Raw genomic sequence first — 19,481 nt, 5'->3', positions numbered from 1 at the left:
GCCGCCGCCGCCGCCGCCGCCGCCGCCTGGATATAGTGCGGCAAGGAGCGGAGCTTGCAGTCACTTTGCGAGGAGGAGCGCGCGGGCTGCGGGCGGCTGGGGCACCCCGGGAGCGGCGGCGGCTCTAGCTGAGGCGGCCGTGGCAGCGGAAGGTTCTCTCTCCAGGGCTGGACTTAATAACTTTGGAACTGTCCTCCAGTGTCACGTCCTGAACATGAGCCTCCTCCTCTCCTTCTACCTGCTCGGGTTGCTTGTCAGTAGCGGGCAAGGTAGGAGTGTGGTGCTTTATTGCAATTACTTTCCCTCCCCCTTCCATCCAACCAAGAGAGGCAGAGGGAGGCACGAGATGAATTAAATGAAAGAACTAAAGTTATAGTTATTGTTGTTGTTGTTTTGTTGTTATTTTCACGGTTTATTTTAGCTGCCGCTGAAAATTACATCTGTGGAGACCCTTAAATAAGAGAAAATACAGAATTGGAGAATGGCATCAGTGAGCAGTAGATCGAGGCAAACTGCTTCTTGTTCTGGGTTCTTGGCTTTCTCTGATTTTCATGATCAAAAATTGGATGAGTGTGTTGGTGTGTATTAACAGTTAAATATCTGAGGTTGCGAAAGGAAGGGGAACGGTGATGTTTTACAGAAGCAGCAAAAACTATCAGCATTAAAACTCGTTTGTGAATTCTCTCTCGTGGGCAAGAAATTCAATTCTTAGACACTCTTTTTTTTTCCTCCCTTTCCCAAGACCCCAATTCCTGGTTATGAAGTGAACGGTGATGGTTTATTTCTATTGAAACTAAGAGCGGGGCCATGGATGTTGTGTGTAAGAAGGCAAATGGATAAAACTAGGCATGTGTTGCAGTCATTCATTCTCAGCTCCCCCCACCCTTGTTAATACATCAAGGTTCAAAATTTTTATAGCGTCAGATTGTAATTACACCTGTAAGGGATGTTTTAGCTTGTGGAGAACTGGTGAGATTTTTATCTCTTGAGGGTAAAAAAAAAAAAATGAATAGCTTACTAGAATAACCTGAGAGAATTTGTGGAAGCTATTTCTGTTTATCTGTATAGAGATAGATCGGAATTTATCTTGCTTTGTTTGGATAGTTCACTTTCACCTAACATATATTTATAATAAATGGAAGCATTTTCAACTGTCCAGACAAGTTTGGACATTTAATTGAGAGCATAAAATGCTAAAACATGCATTGGTGGAAGTGTTTAAAGAAAAAGAAAATAGATGTAATTTTGTGATGTTTAATAATTACATAGAATGTTATAATATTAGTGTGGCATGAAAATTGTTTTTTGAGAAAACATAAATTACAAGACAAGTTAAAATATCTCCACTGTATTCAATTCTAATCATTTTTTTTAGCCTCCTCTGTGTTGCTCATTTAGTCCAGCAGGGGGTGGTAGAACTCCATTTTAAACCCAGAAATGGTTGTTTTCCGTTCTTCCTCACTCGCTGGGTCTTTCTATCATTCTTCAGCAGGGCTTGACATTTTGGATATGAAGCTTTCCTTTCTCTGCCCTCACTTCCCTAAAGCTATATAGTGTTAGTGGCTGATGAAACAGGATTGGATGCAGATTTTATGTTCAGAAATCAGAATTCAAACTCTGAATGTTGCTATAGTTTATAAAGTGTCTTGGTAAGATGCTGCTCATTTCCCTTTAGTAACATAGAGTATGCAAAATTTCAGTCATAGCAAAATTGCAGATATGTCCATCTGAAGCTAGTATTAGGCCAGTCAGTTAATTTAATCACTATTATAGCAAAGATCAGCGTATACTTTATGCCCTACAGATATGCTGCTTTAATTTTTGTAGAGCTGCTGCTGATCTTTAACTGTTCATTTATAATACAGACAGGTATTGGTGAATCCTAAGAAGCTGTCCCTGAAAATTGCAATTAAAATACCACTGCAATTAACTGAGTGTGGCGAGTGGGGAGTAAGATGGGGGCATAATAGAAAGCAAGTTCATGCAGACTTACGATTATGTTGTGACTGGTTTGGAGAACCAGTATGTTTCAGTTGTGGAGTCTGTGAATTTACATTTAGAGACACTATAAGTGTGTTGGGATTTGGGGGACAGAAGGGGATTCTAGGAATGTTTATTACATGCAGACACATTTAATTTGGTTCTATGTAACCTCTGAAATTGTGATTCTCCTAGTTTATAATTCAGAATTGCAGGGCGATTGTAGAGAGGGACTCTAAGAGAGCATGCCTGAAAGGGAGCCTGTATTCACTGTAACGAAACAGGGAAGGAGGAGAGAGCATCGTTCTAAAGATCTCTGTATCTAGTGCCATTTAAGAATGCAGGGATGGCACTCATAGAGGAAGAGATGCTTATCAGAGAGACCTAGCTTTTGTGAAACCGGGCATGTAGCCCTTCTGTGCCGTGTGTCCTAATGAAGTCAGAGATGCCTGGAAACAGCAGTCCTGATCCCGGAGTCCAGTTTTCGAGGCTAGCGTTTTGTTCTCCAATTAAGGATGCAGAAGCAAGTATCAGCCACACCACTGGAGCAGTCTTTGAGAAAAAATGGATCTAGTGTAACTCATAATTTTGTTTATTCCCCTTTATAAATGGGGCCATGGCAAAGCCTCCAGCTAGTGATCCCTGGGCTTGCCTTAGAAATACTACAATCCCAGCTTGCTGATTTATGTTTCCAACAATATACTTGCAGGGGATTTTATGAAGCATGATTGAAGCTATTGCTTTGGAAAGTGGTGTGCAGTTAGACTGGGGAAAGGCAACGATGATGTATTCCCTTTTAAGTAGTCAAAACGTTTTGAACTGCAGCAGTTGAATAGGAGAAAATGACAGAAGTGAAAAACTGAGCAACTTAAGTGGATGCCAATACCATAATTAGCTAACAAGGTCTAATAGTTCTAACTTTCAACACAACATTATTGTTCTACTGTAGTGAAAGCCTTTTTTTATTATAGCAGAAATGCTCCTATAAAAGCCTCTCATTTCCACTGCAAGATTAATATCCAATGAAGTAAGGTTGGGATTTAATTGTCAACGGAGAGGAGATTCTATAACGCTTAACTTCTGCAGTTATTTTTCTTGGTATTCAAACTTGGTCACTGAGTCTGTCCTCATAAATCTCAAGTGATAACTTGAGTCTGTGATTCACGGTGCATTTGCTGTTTGGATCTATGTATATGCAGATTCCCAAATGGTAATATATATATGGGCTGCTTTCCTGAAGCTTTTTTACTTTCTAAAATCGTTGTCTTCACCTTAAAACTTACTCAAGTATGATTAATAGACATCTATTACTGGATGTTCATGTTTATGAAATAGAAGCATTTTTGTACGAAAATGTAAGGTAAGAACAGAGCTACTCATCTCTTTTGCAATCCAGTTCAGCCCTACACAGAACACTTACTTAAGCCAAAATCTTGAGGAGATGGAAGTGAATTGCCTAGTTAATTAGTTGAACTTAAAGGTATCTGCTTACATTTTCTCTTTCTGGTGAAGGGCTAGTAGGTCATCCTTGGTTAGAGAAGGGTGCCTGATAAAAATAAAGCACAGCTGTGTGGGTCCACACACCTGTCTTCTCTGGAGGCTGTTTCACAGACAGCCTCTCCCACGTCCTTTTTAATCTACCCCCCTCTACTCCTTTGATGACAGCCTCTCTTGCAACGTTTCTGTTGCATCAACTCCATACTCATTTTAACTTAGAGAAGATGGGCTGTGTAAATTAATATCATTATTTGTCAACCAACACCCCAGAAGATTTCCTCTCTTGCTTTATACCAAAGGAGTTAAGCAGAGCATTTGGTCACTTTAGTTTCTGGTGCTGAAGTGGAGCCCGGTAGAGGAGGAAGGGAAGGTGGTGGGGTCGTTGGTGTCCAGGGAGTCTTTTCAATGACACTGGGGGCTAATGTTCTCCCAGAGGTAATGTCCTATTAGAGAAGCGATTAATGGAAGAAAATAACCTCATTCAGTACAAGAACAATCAAACCTTATATAATTTAGTAAAAAAAAAATGGCTTTCTTTCAAACATAGGACTAGTTTGTAATGGGACTGAGAAATGAGCTGAAGAGATGGAGTCTGGTAACCAAGCCGAATAGTGTCATTTGTTTTTGTCTATTTCCTTGTGAGGGAACAAATGTGAATGGAAACAAGGTTGCCAATCAGAAGACCCTGGAACTGGTCCTCTGCTCTCTCTGGCTTTTGACATTTGGGAAATGATTTTAATTTATCTGTTTTCAGGGTCATCTCTCATAGTGGTGAACTTTTGAAAGCATGAAGAAAGTGCTTGATAAGTGGTAGAGCAAGTTTGAATTGCTTTTGATTTTTGTGTGGGTTTTTTTTTTTTTTTGGTCCAAAATAAAATTAGTCCTCTGGGTGTTGGTGTATGCAAAATTAATTTAATAATTTTTGTATTCTTTTAAAGGGAATATTATTGTTTTTCAAGGTTTACTGACCTAGATTCAATTATTTTGAAGGTGGGCCTATTTAAAAGATTATAAATTAGTTTTAATTTTCCAAATTATATGATAGGAGAACACTTTGAGACGCACCCAGTGCTTTTATGCTTTTACGAAATGTAATATTCCTGAACTTCATAGAGCCAGGTACCTTTAATTGTTCAGCAACTGAAAGTGCTTCTACATGGCCCTATTTAAAATATTTTAATAACTTTTAACTATTTACAGTTTTTATAGTTATAATAGTGCTGATTCCACATGGCTATTGACATATTCCTGGTGTCACATACTCATTTATGCCACTAACAATTCATCAAACATCCATTTTAAGACGTTTTAGAAAGTTATGATGTCATGAAACAGGCTTGTCTGAATTTAAATAGTGAAGAGGTATGATAGGGAATTTTGAGAGTATTTATAAGTACAACAATCAATCAGGTCAGTGGTTGACATTCTCTTGGCTCCATTTTGTTATTATAACTAGCAGGGAAAGGGAAAGAACATTGGATTTGAAATCAGGATGCTTAGATCACTCAGTCTCTTGACTTTGAAGAAGCAACTTAAACTCTCAGAGTTGTCATTTGTTTATTTGAAAATCTGACATAAATATATCTGATAGTTGCTGTACTGCCACGATTGTATTGAACAATTGAGATAATAGTTACATAATAGGCTTCCTATAAAATGTCAACCCTACGGTGTCAACGTATATTATAAATACAGATAAATCTGCCTGTAGTTTAAAAGCATTCCACTTATTTGATTTTTTTTAAGTCATCCAAAACTACTCTGTGATTACAAAGAGTATTGAGGGGGGAGAGATAATCTGATTCATTGATGAGGGCGGCTCATTCATCAAACATTTATTAAATGTCCGTGGTGCCTGGACACCTTATTCAGCAGCATTCCTAGGAATGGTGGTATAGATTGTGTGATGAACAACTCCAGGGGGCGCCACTCATAGCTGTGGTGGTAGAATACCCATTTATTTCCCCAGTTTTCCAGTAGATGGCAGGAAAGGGGTTTGAGGAATGGGTTTCTTACTGTATCATGAATCCGTCTGATGGGCCAACACCAGGTTGATATTAGTCTCAGAGAGGCTTAGGATGGGGACACAGGATAAGGTCAAACTGAAAGGTACAATGGTTAGTAGCTAGAACTCTGGTCTCTAAACAAATCAGTTCTCTGAAACCCAAATTTTTGCATCAGATTAAAAAAATTAATCCAACATGTCTTGAACTCAAAGTGATGGTAATATTTAAATTTTATGCCATTTTGTCAGTTAATCAAGGAACAAATATTTGTGCAGGGCTTACAGTGAGTGTGATTCCAGCATCTCCTAATGGTGTAGGCCACTAGTTCAGAGTACATTTAACCTCCTTATAACAAATGGTCATCCAGAATCCAAGGGACTATTAACTTTATTTTATGGATGAAGAAATTGAGGTACGGAGGAATGACCTGATTTGCCTATATCAATTATAGTTCGTAGTTATCAAGAATTAGGAATTTCTAGTTGAATGCCTATTTTTAATGTATTTATTGTATTTGTTAGAAAATTTGCATGTGTGTAGAAGGGGCAGTGCATAGAATTCAACTTTGATAGTTGAGTAGGCAAAAAGTCTAAAAGCCAAATAAACATACAAGAGATCAATAAACTGTCCAACAAAATGTTGCAGAATGACAAAGGATATATAATTAATTAAGAATTAAATGGTCTAAATAAGCCCTTAGAAATTCAGCACCTAGAAAGAGCTAAACTTTCTTGTTTGCTAACTACCAGGCTCTATTGTAAGCGCTTTACATGTACTAACTAGCTTAATACGTAGAACAGCCCTCTAATTTTTATCATATTAATATCCCCCCTTTACACTTGAGGGCTGTGAGGCATAGACAATTTAAATAACTGTCTAAGGTTGCCCAGCCAGGAACAAAGATGTGAACCTCGGACATGCGCAAGGACTTGCCCTTTAGCCAGGACACCGCTTGCCATTCACTAAAGCAGAAAAGGATTCAACATGGGACATGGAGAAGATAAGACAAGGTGTTGAAAACAGGTGAACAAGTTTTAAGAAAGGATGCCCCAAGTGTTCAGAGAACAGAACTAATCCAATTTAATTAACTTATGGGTTTGGAAAAGTGAGTTGTTGGACTCAACTGTGGAAGTATTGGTGGGACTGTGAGGCAGGAGGGCCAGAAGGCCAAGCTGAGCTGGACGCTGTTGTAGATCTTCAGGAGCCACTGTTTGGGCAGAAAAAGAACATGATTGAGGCGCCTGGGTGGCTCAGTCCGTTAGGCATCTGACTTTGGCTCCGGTCATGATCTCATGGTTCATGGGTTCAGCTCAGATCCTAGAGCCTGTTTCAGATTCTGTGTTTCCCTTTCTCTTTGCCCCTCCTTGGCTCTCTCTTTCTCTCTCAAAAATAAATAAACATTAAAAAAATTAAGAACACGATTAAAGTTTTGTTTTAAGTCTCCTGACTTGCATGGGGTGGACCATAGGGAAATGAAAAAGGAGTGAGGGGGCATGTCACACATTTCTATGGAAGAATTAATGGATCTTAATAAGGCTTTTGAATTGGGAAATTGGGAGGAAAGTGGGTGGTGCCTGAAGTTTTAAACCTATCTGACAGAAAGAATGGCTATTTTAGTAGAAATTGGGAAGCAAATAAAACCACTTATTTTCGGCAAGAGGTGTTTTTGGTTTTATTTTTATTTTTGTTGTGCTTGTTTGTAATGCTTGTTTGTATGAGTTTGAAGTATCCATGGAGCATCTAGATAGAAATGTCATCAGTAACTTTGGAAAGGCTGACTGTTGAACTTTGTCAGTTTCAGAATATTTTTCCACCTTTATGTAATTTCATTCCCTTGTTCTCCCATTACTGTTTGTACTCCAATATCATTTGTTTTGTGTATGTGAGCAATTTTGGGTAAAATCTTAGAAGCATGTAGGTCATATTTGCTTTCATTATAGATTCTTCATTTTTTCTGCTTATCCAGAGCTTTTTTTAAATCCTTTTTCTTTTTATTCTGAGGGAAGCAAAACAAAACAAAACAAAAAAAGTAAAGAAATAAGAAAATAAAAAGGAAACAAAAATAACAAAACTAGAACAAAAAATTTAAAAAGTGTGATATTAAATATACAGATTTGGACATTTTTCTGTTAGTTTCCAAGGGAAATGATATTTTTGAGTGCGTTTTGCCTTGGAGGGAGCTGTGCTGGGCATTTTCCCCACTGTCTCATTTAATCCTTGATAGCATCACCTTTGATAGATGACGCTTTGAGATTGAGTGTCGCACTTACCTTGAGCTATGAAGGCTACTGCAGAGTTGTAGTCAGGGAGCATCCTCTGCATTCAAGATATAATTCAGTTTGTTTATCGGTGTGTTTCTTCGATACACGATTGTTTAATAGGAGGATGATGCAGGAATTGTGGAGCTCCATGTGTGACTGCTTCAACTCATTAATTTCTTCGGGGATCAAGAGCAAGCTTTCTCATTACTAAAGAGAAAGCCTTAGCAACCTACGAAGGTGTTCGTAAAACTATGAAAAATCTACTCACACGCTTTCCTTTACTGAAAGTATTTGTTCATTTCGCAGTTTAAGAACCATCTCGATTGCCAGGACACTATGTATCTGGAAATGTTGAGAGGGTGGCTAAAAAACCTGGAAAGTCATTTTCTCCTGTGTTAAAATGATGTATTTGTTTTTATTTTTATTTTTTTTAAAGGCTACACCCTGGATCACAGTTTTCATCTTAAAGTGAAAGCCCTTCAGGCTTTGCATCTTGGAAGATGGCTAGGTACAAACATCAGTAGAGATTTTACTGCCTTAGTATTTTAATTAAGATTGTTATGGTTGTTGTTAGTTCTTGGTTATACAGTTCTGTGGGTTTGGAATGCTCTGACCTCTCATCCTGTCTTTTCCCATAAGCCATGGTATTTTTTACTGCGTAACTTTGCAGTCACCAGCATTTTTCAGGGATGCAAATACGAAGTTAGCATAGAAATGTATGCCACTACTTATAAAATAAACCAATGTCAGAAAGCTAAAACTTACAGTAGAGTAGACCTTAATTTAAGAAAATAAGCACACTTATACTATATTCTAAGTCCTAATGAGAGGATTTGTGGACAGTTTTTCTAATACTGTAACTTGTCCATTCCCAGCCAGCTTTCTAATAATTACAGTACAACTCTTTCTGATTATTTTTATATTGACTTTCCTACCTAATTGCTCTCCAATTATTATCTACCAATGACAAATATTGAATATACTGCCTGAGCAGAGATTGCATTGATATATTATAGTGATAGCTTTGTGTCATTGATGCAAGAAATGTTAAACACTGATTATGTGAATGTTAAAATACAACATGAAGTATATACTATAATCTTTAAGTACTGATCAATGATATTTACCTGTCTTTTTAAATTTTTTCTTTTTTTTTTTTTTACTTAGGTGAACATTTATAATTTTCTAGTGTCAACTGAAATCAAGTACATCTTCAATCCTATTCACTCCTTTTTCATACCCTTTATTGCAAAATGACTGGCTTCACGCTATCTATTGTACGGATTTTATGGTAATACTTTAGGTTAAATTTTTGAATTATCAAAGAGCTGGTGTTAACATTGTTCAGACTGTATATAATATATGCTGAGACAAAAACTTTGATGGTCCACTTAAATTTGCCTTCTTGTCCCATAATTACCCTGAAAGGTAGATTTAGCAAAGAAGAAAATAAACATTTAAGAGGTCAAATTACTTGTCCAAGAAGAAAGACTTAAAAAATGGTCAGCCCAGGTCTTGATCGAAATATTTTATTCTACATGCAGCATTTTTTCCTTTTGTAATGTCTCTGCTTTCCCTGAAATATAGTTTACTCATGTTTATGAGAAATTCTCAGAACTTTGTGGTGCAGTACATATTTTATAGGACTATGCTCTTCAAAGTTACTTCTGGACTGTGTTTATAGGACATATGCTGTTCATTTTGGAAGACTGCCTTCCATTTGAATTATTTGGGAGTTCCTGACATAGGACTGTTGAGACTTTTACCTTTCATTCATTTTCAGGACCCTGTTTTCTTAGCTTCATGATTGTTACTATGTATATCAAACTCTTTTGCACTGTTCCTGGAATTCTCAGACTTGGGCCCTGTGTCTATACAGCCCATATATTTTACACGTTTCCTATATATTTTACACGTTTCCTCACTCTCCTTGCCTGGACAATTCCTCCCCTCCCCCGAAGACTCAGCTCAGCCATTTCATCACTGAAAACATTTTTCTTTCTCTCAACAAACCACACTAATCACCAGTCAATGTGCAAGACGCTGACGCTTCAGTCATATTTGGTAATATACCTGAATTCTGCATGTCAGAACTGTAACTCTCGTGACCTTCTGTGTGAACTCCCTGAGAGCAAGAATGCCTTTCCATGGGGGCTTCCCATTAAGTACAATGTACTTGGTTAGAGAGTTCACTGTAAATTCATATGTTTATTCCTGGAACATAGTAGATGTTTAGTAAATATGTGCTAAATGAATACTTAAGCATTACCCAGCAGGAGTAAAACAGACTAACTGTTTAAAAGTATATTTAGTTTTGACTGTTGGCAATGTATTAGATGTTGGTCTAGGTATTTGTTTTAAAAATTTTGTTTACATCACCACTGCATGTCGTAGGCCTTCAATAAATATATGAGTAGCTATAAAATGATCCAGTCACCATGATTATTTAATTCAAAAGGAAAGGAAAGATGACCTGTCTGATCTCCTACAATGAAAATAAAGTAGACTGAGAATAAAGCAAACTTTTAAATCTTGCTATAAGATTTGTTCTTTTGAAGCCTTATCTGAGGCTTAGGAGACCATTCTGTGGTTAAGGTTTCAAAGTCTTCCATGCATAGAAATAAATGAGGGAGATATAATATGTTGATAATGGTATAATTAAACAGATTAGATACTGTCAATAGTAAATGTCTGATTTGTCAATAGAGCAAGTATTTAAAGTTCTCAAAAATCAAGATAATCCCCTGGGGTTAATTAAAACTTGATTATTCAATCAATGATTATTGGAAACCGATTCTGAACTGTATGTGTAGAAGAAAAGCAAGATAAGAGTATTTTATCTTATTTTTTTCAGAGGCACTTGGGTTTTGTTTTCTTTTTGAAAAAAAAAAAAAAAAAAGAAATTCAGTTTAACGTAAAAAAATTCTCTCTTGCCTGGTAGCCATCCCTGTCAGGAGTTTATGATGTTTTTTTTCTGTCTGACTTCAGTGGTAAGACAGTTAGTTAATTGGTCAGAAAACATTTTCAGATACTCCAGAATGTCTTTCTCACCTATTTGTCTGCCTTCCATTTATCCACTAATGTTACCTGTATCGTATATGCCATTTTTAACTTGAAACACAGCCTGCAATTAGAGAGATTATTACTGCTTCTGATTCATCCATTTTTACTTTTGTTCCCCCCTCAAATTTAACATAGTTGATAATCACCTTAATTGGTTATCTATGTGAGTCATTTTAGTTCAGAGGCCTCTCATAAGCCCTATGCTAATGCATTTTACCTCTGTGGGAATCAGGTGTGGTCTGCTATTTAGGAACAAAACTCAGCACAGGTTATTAAATGATAGATATTATGCCATTCTCCATGCTTTTCCTGAAGACTTTCACCGCTGTATCCAAAGTGGATATGAAGTATTCAACTTTACTATTCTCATGGTATTAAAATAACAGAACAGAGTCATGAGCGATTATGAAGTACCCTGTTGCTAATGTATTTTCTCTTTCAAGTCCCTGTTTCATTTCTATTGTATGAAACATTTTATTAAAAATGCCCTCCATCCTACACTGTGCATAAATAAAGATTATTTGGCAAATGATGACTTATTTACGCAGAATGTATCTCCTTCCTGCTAGGAAAATCAAAGGATTAAACTTACTGACTCCGGTGGGGAAGGGGACTTACTTGTTAGTGAACTTTCACTGTCTTTTCTTGTGCGGCTGCTTCTCAGAAGGTACCTGATTTAAAAGTCTCTATATCTCAGGTGATGTACCTGCACATGGATGTGTGATGGGAAAAGAGAGATTGTCATAAGAAGTGCAAATTGTCTTTTATTATTTGTGACTCCAGAACACTTTTGGACTACTGGAGCAGAAAGACATACAGGGAGCTGAGAATGAGAAAGGAAAGTAAATGCTATTAGTAAAGATCAATTGCTGTTTTGTTTCAAGGATAATTCATCAGCTGAAAGGTAATGAGGAAGTGGGTGGTGGGGTCAGACTCTAAAGAGCTGGGATAAAATCTGACAGTTACGTGCATACAAGGAGAGAAGATGCCCCGACAAAACAGAGAGTGATTACAGACAACCTTGTGTCCTCAATGAACAGTGTCTGTTTTTAAATATTTAATGAGTTAATTGAATGAAGGAAGTGTCAGAGGTAAACAAAGCCAGACACTAGCGGTTAAGGACAGATTTTAATCAGAATGAAGTATATTACTATATTTAGTAGGGTTAGGGCCCAGTGTGAACCGAACTCAACTTTGATTTGTGTAGAGGTGACCGGGCATTTTTAAAGGGAGAATAGAGAACGGTGAGGGAGATGTTTGGGGGTTCAGTAGAGTAAGAGAAGTGAATAATTACAAAAAGCAGGAAGGGGTGGTTTGGTCTATTTGAAACCCACCTGGGTTGTTAACTGATGGTTATCAACGTTAGGCTCCTAGCACCCCACAGAGGCTGGGAGACAGGGTCCTATCTTGAGGTCTAGGCTGGAACTAACAGTGAACTCTTTTGGCAGTGTTAAGTTTTCTCAGGCAGGTACTTCAAGGGTTTAGCGTCAGCCCAGGGCTGCAGTCTTGACGTGTTAAAAAGAATGTTAGTGTTTCATTCAAATCTTTATAGGTCAGGGTTGAAGCCTTGCTGAAAAGAGGGCTCAGTGGAGCCTGGTTAGACTTTGGTAAAGGGGACAGTATTTGTCAGAAAAAAAAAAATCTGCAGTCACCCTGCAGGGTACTTTCAAAAGGGTTACCTCGTTTTTATATTCACAACAGATATCGGAATTCTGAAGTTACTATTTTACAGATGAGGGAACTGAATTTCATAAATGTTAAGTGGCATCTAATAAGTAAAGGACTTGAGATTCAAATTAGGTTAATATTTGGCTCTAAGACTTTACTCATTTCTCTGACTGAAACATGGTACCTTTGCAGTAGCAAGAAATGGATGAAGGGAGAAGGGAATTATTAGGAGTGACTCTAGTTTCAGGTTGTCACCACTGTTTCTGGCCATTTCTTTTGAATGGCCAATTCTGCGTGAGCAAATAGCAATTAGCAAAAGAGTAAATCTTTTAGAGACCTCAAAGATTAATGAGAAGGAGAACCAACAATATTTGGTAATATTGGGTTCATGGCGGTTACAAAGTGGGGCAGTTTGATTGTACAGGTTGGTATAATTCATTAACGATAATATAACATTAATATTTAAATATAAGCTACATTTTAAATGGCTTCTCTTATGGTGAAACACTATAATTATTAATAATTCAGGAAGTCATCAGTTTGTGGTTGACTTACTGAATACTTTCATAATGAAATTACATCAGTTTAGGATGCTTTTAGGGGCAAAGAAAAGAAGGACAAATTTAAAGTGGCTTAAAAATAAAAATCTATTGTAGCATTTAAGAAACCATCTAGAGGCAGGTTTGGACTTCACGTCTCTCCTTGTCTTTTTCCTATTTTTCTTTGACTTCATGGAGGAAAGGTGGCTGCAACAGTTTCATATATCACGTTCTTCAGCAATAACATCTGAAGTTAGGCAAGATAAATAAATATTTCACTGGCCTCCTTACTAAAAAAAGAAGAATTATCGTATGTCATCCAGCAGACTTCTCTCAGTTCTCATTGGCTAGAATTGTATCATATGAACTCCCCTTAACGAATGACTGGTGAGGAGAATGATACCACCATCATTTCTCCTGACTAGACCACTCCTTTCTATTGCTGAGAGGAGGGTCAGTCTCCCTGGAAGACTATGACTCTTCAGTGTTCAGTTTTTATTTAGTAAAGATGATGAGGGAGAGGCTGTAGTGTGCAGTGGTCACCTGTGTCTGCCACAGGCATGTGGAACGGGGCCCTTTTTGACAAAGAAGGTAAACTACCTCAGAAGTCGGTATTTCTTAAGCACTTACAGTGTGCCATTTTAATGTACTTTGTATGTGTGATCTACTTTAAGTCTTTGCACTGACTTGTTTTTTTTTTTTAATGTTTTATTTATTTTGATACAAAGAGAGACAGAGCATGAGAGGGGGCGGGGCAGAGAGAGAAGGAAACACAGAACCGGAAGCAGGCTCCAGGCTCTGAGCTAGCTGTCAGCACAGAGCCTGACGCGGGGCTCGAACCCACAAACGTGAGATCTGACCTGAGCCGAAGTCGGAGGCTTAACCGACTGAGCCACCCAGGCGCCCCTTTGCACTGACTTGTGAGGGTGATTCAGTTTTATAGAAGGAGATATGAACAGATTTGGAAGTGCTTAGATGACTTGTCAAACACCCAGAGCTGCTCAGTGGCAAAGTCAGGTTGGCCCCTCTGCTGGCTGGCAAGAGCGTCATCTTCTTCTGCCAGGCCACGATCAAAGGAAGCTGTTAACACTGGCATGGTTTTACTGTTGTTAAGTTTAAGAGTGGTAGGCGTGGATACTGACTTCCTTTGTGCACAAGCTGTATCCTGGAAAATCTCCTAAGAAAGCTATTGTACTTGATCTTATTTAATATCTGTATTTACACATCTTTTAATATCTTAAAAATTTACGCATTAAGTGAAATTAAGAGATAGTGTGATAAAGGAGTTTACCTGAGGTCATATAGCTATGACATGGCCAAAGTGGGATTTGAATGAAGGCTTAATTTGAATATGAGAGTCTGAGTGCTTCCCACCATACAAGGCTTGAGGACTATGGTCAAAGTGTGGCAGGGGTAGGGTAATAGATTTGGGGTAAGACAAAGTACATAAACCTGACCAGTCCTCCATAAGCTTATGATACATAAGAAGGTATTTTTAAATTTTTTAAAAATGTTTTTATTTATTTTTGAGAGAGAGAGAGAGAGAGAGAGAGAGAGAGAGAGAACATGACAGGGGAGGGTCAGAGAGAGAAGGAGTCACAGGATCTGAAGACAGGCTCCAGGCTCTGAGCTAGCTATCAGCACAGAGCCTGATACAGGGCTTGAACCCATGAGCCGTGAGATCATGCCCTGAGCTGAAGTCGGACGCTTAACTGACTGAGCCACCCAGGTGCCCCAAGAAAGTATTTTTAAAAGGAATTATATTTCATTGCTTTTATTTTTTTTCCAAAATAGGAGAATGATGTTCTCAAATTTAAGGAGGCCAAGAAAAAATATTTGATTTCTGGAAAAGTTGGATGAAAAATAGAAATGTAGGTTAGAGTCTTCTTTAGAGGGAAAAGTGGAAACTGAAAACAAAGAATATTGATTTGACATTGATTGATGAGACAGGCTATGTATTGAAATGAGTAGACTCATTGACCAGGGTACTGATCTACTACATGGCTAGACTAAGTTGTGAACCACACCAGTTCCAGGCCTTTGGTTTTTTTCCCCAAGACTATGCAGGAGAGAGATTGAGATGCTTTAGGTATAAAACTATGCCCCTGCTCTGTTATGACTTTTCCTTAGATAGCCATTCTGCTATTTTTCTTCTCTATGCCAGATACTCTCACTAACACTGTTTTTTTTTCCTGAATGGCTAAATGTAAAATTGTATATATATATGCATATATATAATTTTATATGTAATTTATGTGTAGGAACATATATGTATATACACATACACATATATATGTATAAAACCCATGTATACATAACATAGGTTATACACACACACACACAGAAACACACATACTTCAGAAAATCATTGCATCACTCCATGCTGTGTCAAAATGCTTGTTCTATTTGTTCCATTGTTTTCATTAGGGCTGAAATTCATGAATATTTTAATGATTTGTTCTTTGCTGTTTTTTGCCTCTAAGAAGAAAATGTACTCCGTGATAAAACATTGGACTTATTATTCACACTTTGTGTAACTCAAGACTAATTAGCTAGTGTTTAATTTCTCAAGACTACAAAACAATATCTGTTGTCTCTCTGTTATGCAAAATGAACAGCTAAACCACTCTCCCACCTTACTTTTTTTTAAACAATCTCCCAGCACACAAACATTCATAATTTATGATGTTTTCCATCAAAACACATCCCCTGAATATAGATAAAATCAGCATTTGGAGCATGGATGTTTTGGTTCCAACCCAGGGACTGTGATTGAAATGCATGCACATGCTTGAATTCTTCATTTTCATTTCCCCCAACTGAAGACATGAGGCTGCTGAGTGTCTAGCAGTGTTATGCTCTTTTTTACATGGTACTGTACAACCGAGTTAGAACACTTGCTTCAAAGCTGCTGAACAAATTGTTTAACATATTTGTAATATCACAATGAGGATTGGATCATAAAATTGTAGATACAAATTCTCTGGTATCTGTGTTTGATAACCGTGTCCCTTTTGAGGATTGCTAAGTAGATAATCTGCTTCTATTTCTGATGACAGAGAACAAACTCATTTGTGGAAAGAGCTTTTGCGAGATATGTTGCTAATGTTTTTCATATAAAGCATTTCTGTATTTGCAGGTGTTCAGTACAACTGAATTTACTTATTTGCAGCCAGGTAATAGTGTTCAAATTAAATAGTTTCTATTGACTTTATCATAGACTGGTTTATGGCTTTATAGAGATGAAAAGTATTTTGAGAGCAGCTTTCCTTTTCCAATTAAAGGCTTTGAACGGTCCCATTTTAACAGATTTCTTTGATATTCTTTTAGTTCCTACGGTTTGGTGACACTAGTCAAAATGGTTTCAGAAGTGTTCAAAATTCACATCGCGTGGCTGGTTGTTGAAGCATTCTGCCTGAATGGTTGGGTACTAAATGAACTTGTGCCAGCACATGGCATTTCCAGGCACTGAGGCCAATGGCTGCTTAGTGCTGGGGCAAAACCCTTTCCCAAGCACAAGTTGGTAGTGGTTTCCTGTGAATAAATTTGGATCCTGTAGCCCAAATGATGTCTTCAAGAAATAACTCAACATCTGTGTTTTATTTCCAGCTCTGTTCCATACCCCAAGCCCAGATCCGGAAAGCCCAGATCGCTACTTAGAGCTATCTATCTAAATATCTTTACGTTTCCTCTCACGTCAAAGCAAACATTTTTGTTAATGTTACTTGCAAAAAATTATTATTTTGATTTGTGGGCATGCAAATGCTTTGAGCCTTCAAAATATTTTTTCATGTCAGAGGCTGTGAGATGGTGAGGAGCACAGAGTCTGAACTCTGGCAGATTTGAATTCACATCCTGCTCCCTCACTTGCTTAATGAGAGCTCACAAACAAGTGATTCATTTCTGTATTCTTTAATATTGTCAGCTGTTCGAGCACCTGCGTGGCTCAGTCGGTTAAGCATCTGACTTCGGCTCAGGTCATGATCTCACGTTTCGTGGATTTGAGCCCCGCATTGGGCTCTGTGCTGACAGTTTGGAGCCTGGAGCCTACTTCAGATTCTGTCCCCTCTCTCTCTGCCCCGCCTATGCCTGCACTCTGTCTCTGTCTCAATAATAAATAAGTGTTAAAAAATTTTTTTAAATATTATCAGCTGTAAAGTGGGGGTAGTAATAGTACTACTAACATAGTAAGTGTTCAATTAACATTAGCTATATCATCATTAATAGTATTATAAAGCCGAGGTATAATTGTATGGGTTTTTGTGGGGTTTTTTTTGTAATTTATTAACCAACCTTCCTTGGAAGGTTTCTGAAGAGAACTTGGCTCTGTGGCAAGCAGTGTTCTGGTAAGATGTCAGAATACTTTTTTGAGGTAATTATTAGTTTTGGAAAGTTGGGTTGTCACTGCATATTGATTGCATTCTGTTTAGTTTTCCCACACATTGCTAAGGGTGGATGGCAGCTGGTAAGTTTGATATTTGGGACCTTCATGATATCTGGGGTCACTGCTTCTCTTTGTTAGCTGCTGCTTCCATGGTGCAGGGCTTTACCACTGATGCACTATAAGGAATTAAGGATAATTACACCATTTGTTATGGGAGCAGCTCAGAACTGTCTAAATCTTGTGCCAAGCTCTGTCTCCCTCCCAAGGGCTTCTTCTTCTTCCCATAACCCTACTAGACTTGTATCTAGGTTTAGGTGGAAGCTTATTTTCCTGTTTGTTTCTCTCCTCTTATCCGTCCTTCACTCCAGTGTGACTCTTGGTTCTGCCTGGAAGTTAGGCAGTGTCTGTACTACTGGCTGTTGGTTTGCAATCTGGTCTACATACATGGGGAGCAAGAAGAGACCGAAGAAAGAGGTAGATTCGTACGTGTTGGGTTTACTAAATTTCCAGACAAGGCTTGTCTTGAGTGGCCATAGACAGTAGATCTCTGTACCCACCTGCCACAATCTTAAAAGTTTATATAGAGGCCTTAACTGGGTGGGGTCACTTATACTTTCCATATGGTCTCACCAACACATTGTTCTCAAGGCTACATCCTAGAAAGTGGCTTCCATTGTGGGAACAGTGGGCAGAGTGCATAGTCCAAAGGACTGAGGAGGGGGAGAGGAGCCTCGGATTGCCCGGGTCCAGTTTGTGGTTTAGCTGGCAGTTTTGTCTTCTCGATGGCCTCTTCTCACCCTGATATTTCGCATAGTCTGTTTCGACAGCATGATCAGTGGTTCCCACACTGTTGAATAAAGCTCCGCCTCAGCTCCCACTAACTCTGATTAGGCTCCGAGACTTATCAGTTCCTCCCTCATGACCTAGCTGGTGGTGTTTCTTGATGCTACTGGGTTTTCTGGTGTAAGCTTTAGTGGTCTTCAACATCTCTTTCCCACTGCCAAGGTGGTTCATATCTGCATCGTAATAAAGGAATTATAGAAATACTTGTTAAGTCTCTTGGACGTCACAGTAGAGTCAGTGAAGACCTGGAGGAAGGAGCACAATGGGGGCCCTCTGGGGCCCACTGACCTTCCCAATCTTTGTTCCCTCTTGTAGCCAGTCATGCTGGTGATCTTTGCATGCTTGCAGATGGAGAATGAAGAAAAAAAAACCATTCTGTCCTCAAATCTCTGAGTGGTGATGGTAGTAGAGATTATGGTGGGAGGGATGGCAGGGCGAGCTAGCCAGTTGCCTTCTGGGTCCTGCCAAGAATTACAACACAGAGAAGGAAAAGGTGGCTCTCTCAGAGACACTTGACAGCCACCTGTTTTCATCCTTCCCAACAAGTGCTTATGGTTTTTCTCTTTGTTAGGGAATGGCAAGCTATCTTTACAGCAGGTCCATTCTGTGTGTTTTTTTTTTTTCTGGGCATCAGTTTTTATAATCTCTTTCTTCAGAATCATTAATTACTGATATTTAAAGGGACACTTGTTATGAAAATACTCTTTTCTTTCAAGTGCCTGGATTTTGACTCTAAAATCCTTGCATTCAAAGCTATCCATTCTTCCACACTCTACTTAAAAGTGCTATTTGAATATCAAAGCTGATAGTGACATGTTGGTTCTTCACTCTTGCACTCCGTGTCAGGGGAGAGCTCAGGTCACTGAGTTGGAAGTCACAGCCAGATAGTGGCACAATGATAAAGGCTCAGTGTGTAGACATATAAGAAAGAAATGGAAATACAAAAGAGGGGACAATGCGTGTATTGTGATTACTGTGTTTACAAGAGTAGAAGGATTCATTTGATTCCCCAACAGAAATTCTAGAATAATTTTCTAGAGGTAGCTTTTAAGACCCTTCATGAGCTAGCAGTTTTGCATTCTCTCTCTTTACCTCAATTTATCATATAAAATGAAGCTCAAACCCTGATTCGTTTTTGAAACCTTTTTTAGTCACTCCAAACTACATTTCTCTCTTATAAACCAGTAGAATACAGATTAGTACTGTTCATTTATAGTCTTATATTATCCTGGGTTATAAG

At 38.3% G+C, this 19,481-nt stretch overlaps 1 protein-coding gene across 2 annotated transcripts in view; it reads left to right on the top strand.

Annotated features, from left to right (window-relative positions):
* Positions 1-31: 31 nt before the first annotated feature.
* The window catches only part of NCAM2 (neural cell adhesion molecule 2), a 500,345-nt gene continuing 480,895 nt past the window's right edge, over positions 32-19,481 (top strand). For both annotated transcript variants that reach the window (XM_029939114.1, XM_029939115.1), the window contains exon 1: positions 32-269. In XM_029939114.1, coding sequence (XP_029794974.1) covers positions 215-269 — 55 coding nt within the window. In that variant the 5' untranslated portion in view covers positions 32-214. The remainder of the gene's footprint in view (positions 270-19,481) is intronic.

The sequence above is a fragment of the Suricata suricatta genome, chromosome 5, assembly GCF_006229205.1.
Source record: "Suricata suricatta isolate VVHF042 chromosome 5, meerkat_22Aug2017_6uvM2_HiC, whole genome shotgun sequence".
In the NCBI taxonomy this organism is placed as follows: Eukaryota; Metazoa; Chordata; class Mammalia; order Carnivora; family Herpestidae; genus Suricata; species Suricata suricatta.
This window is presented reverse-complemented; position numbering and strand designations above follow the sequence as displayed.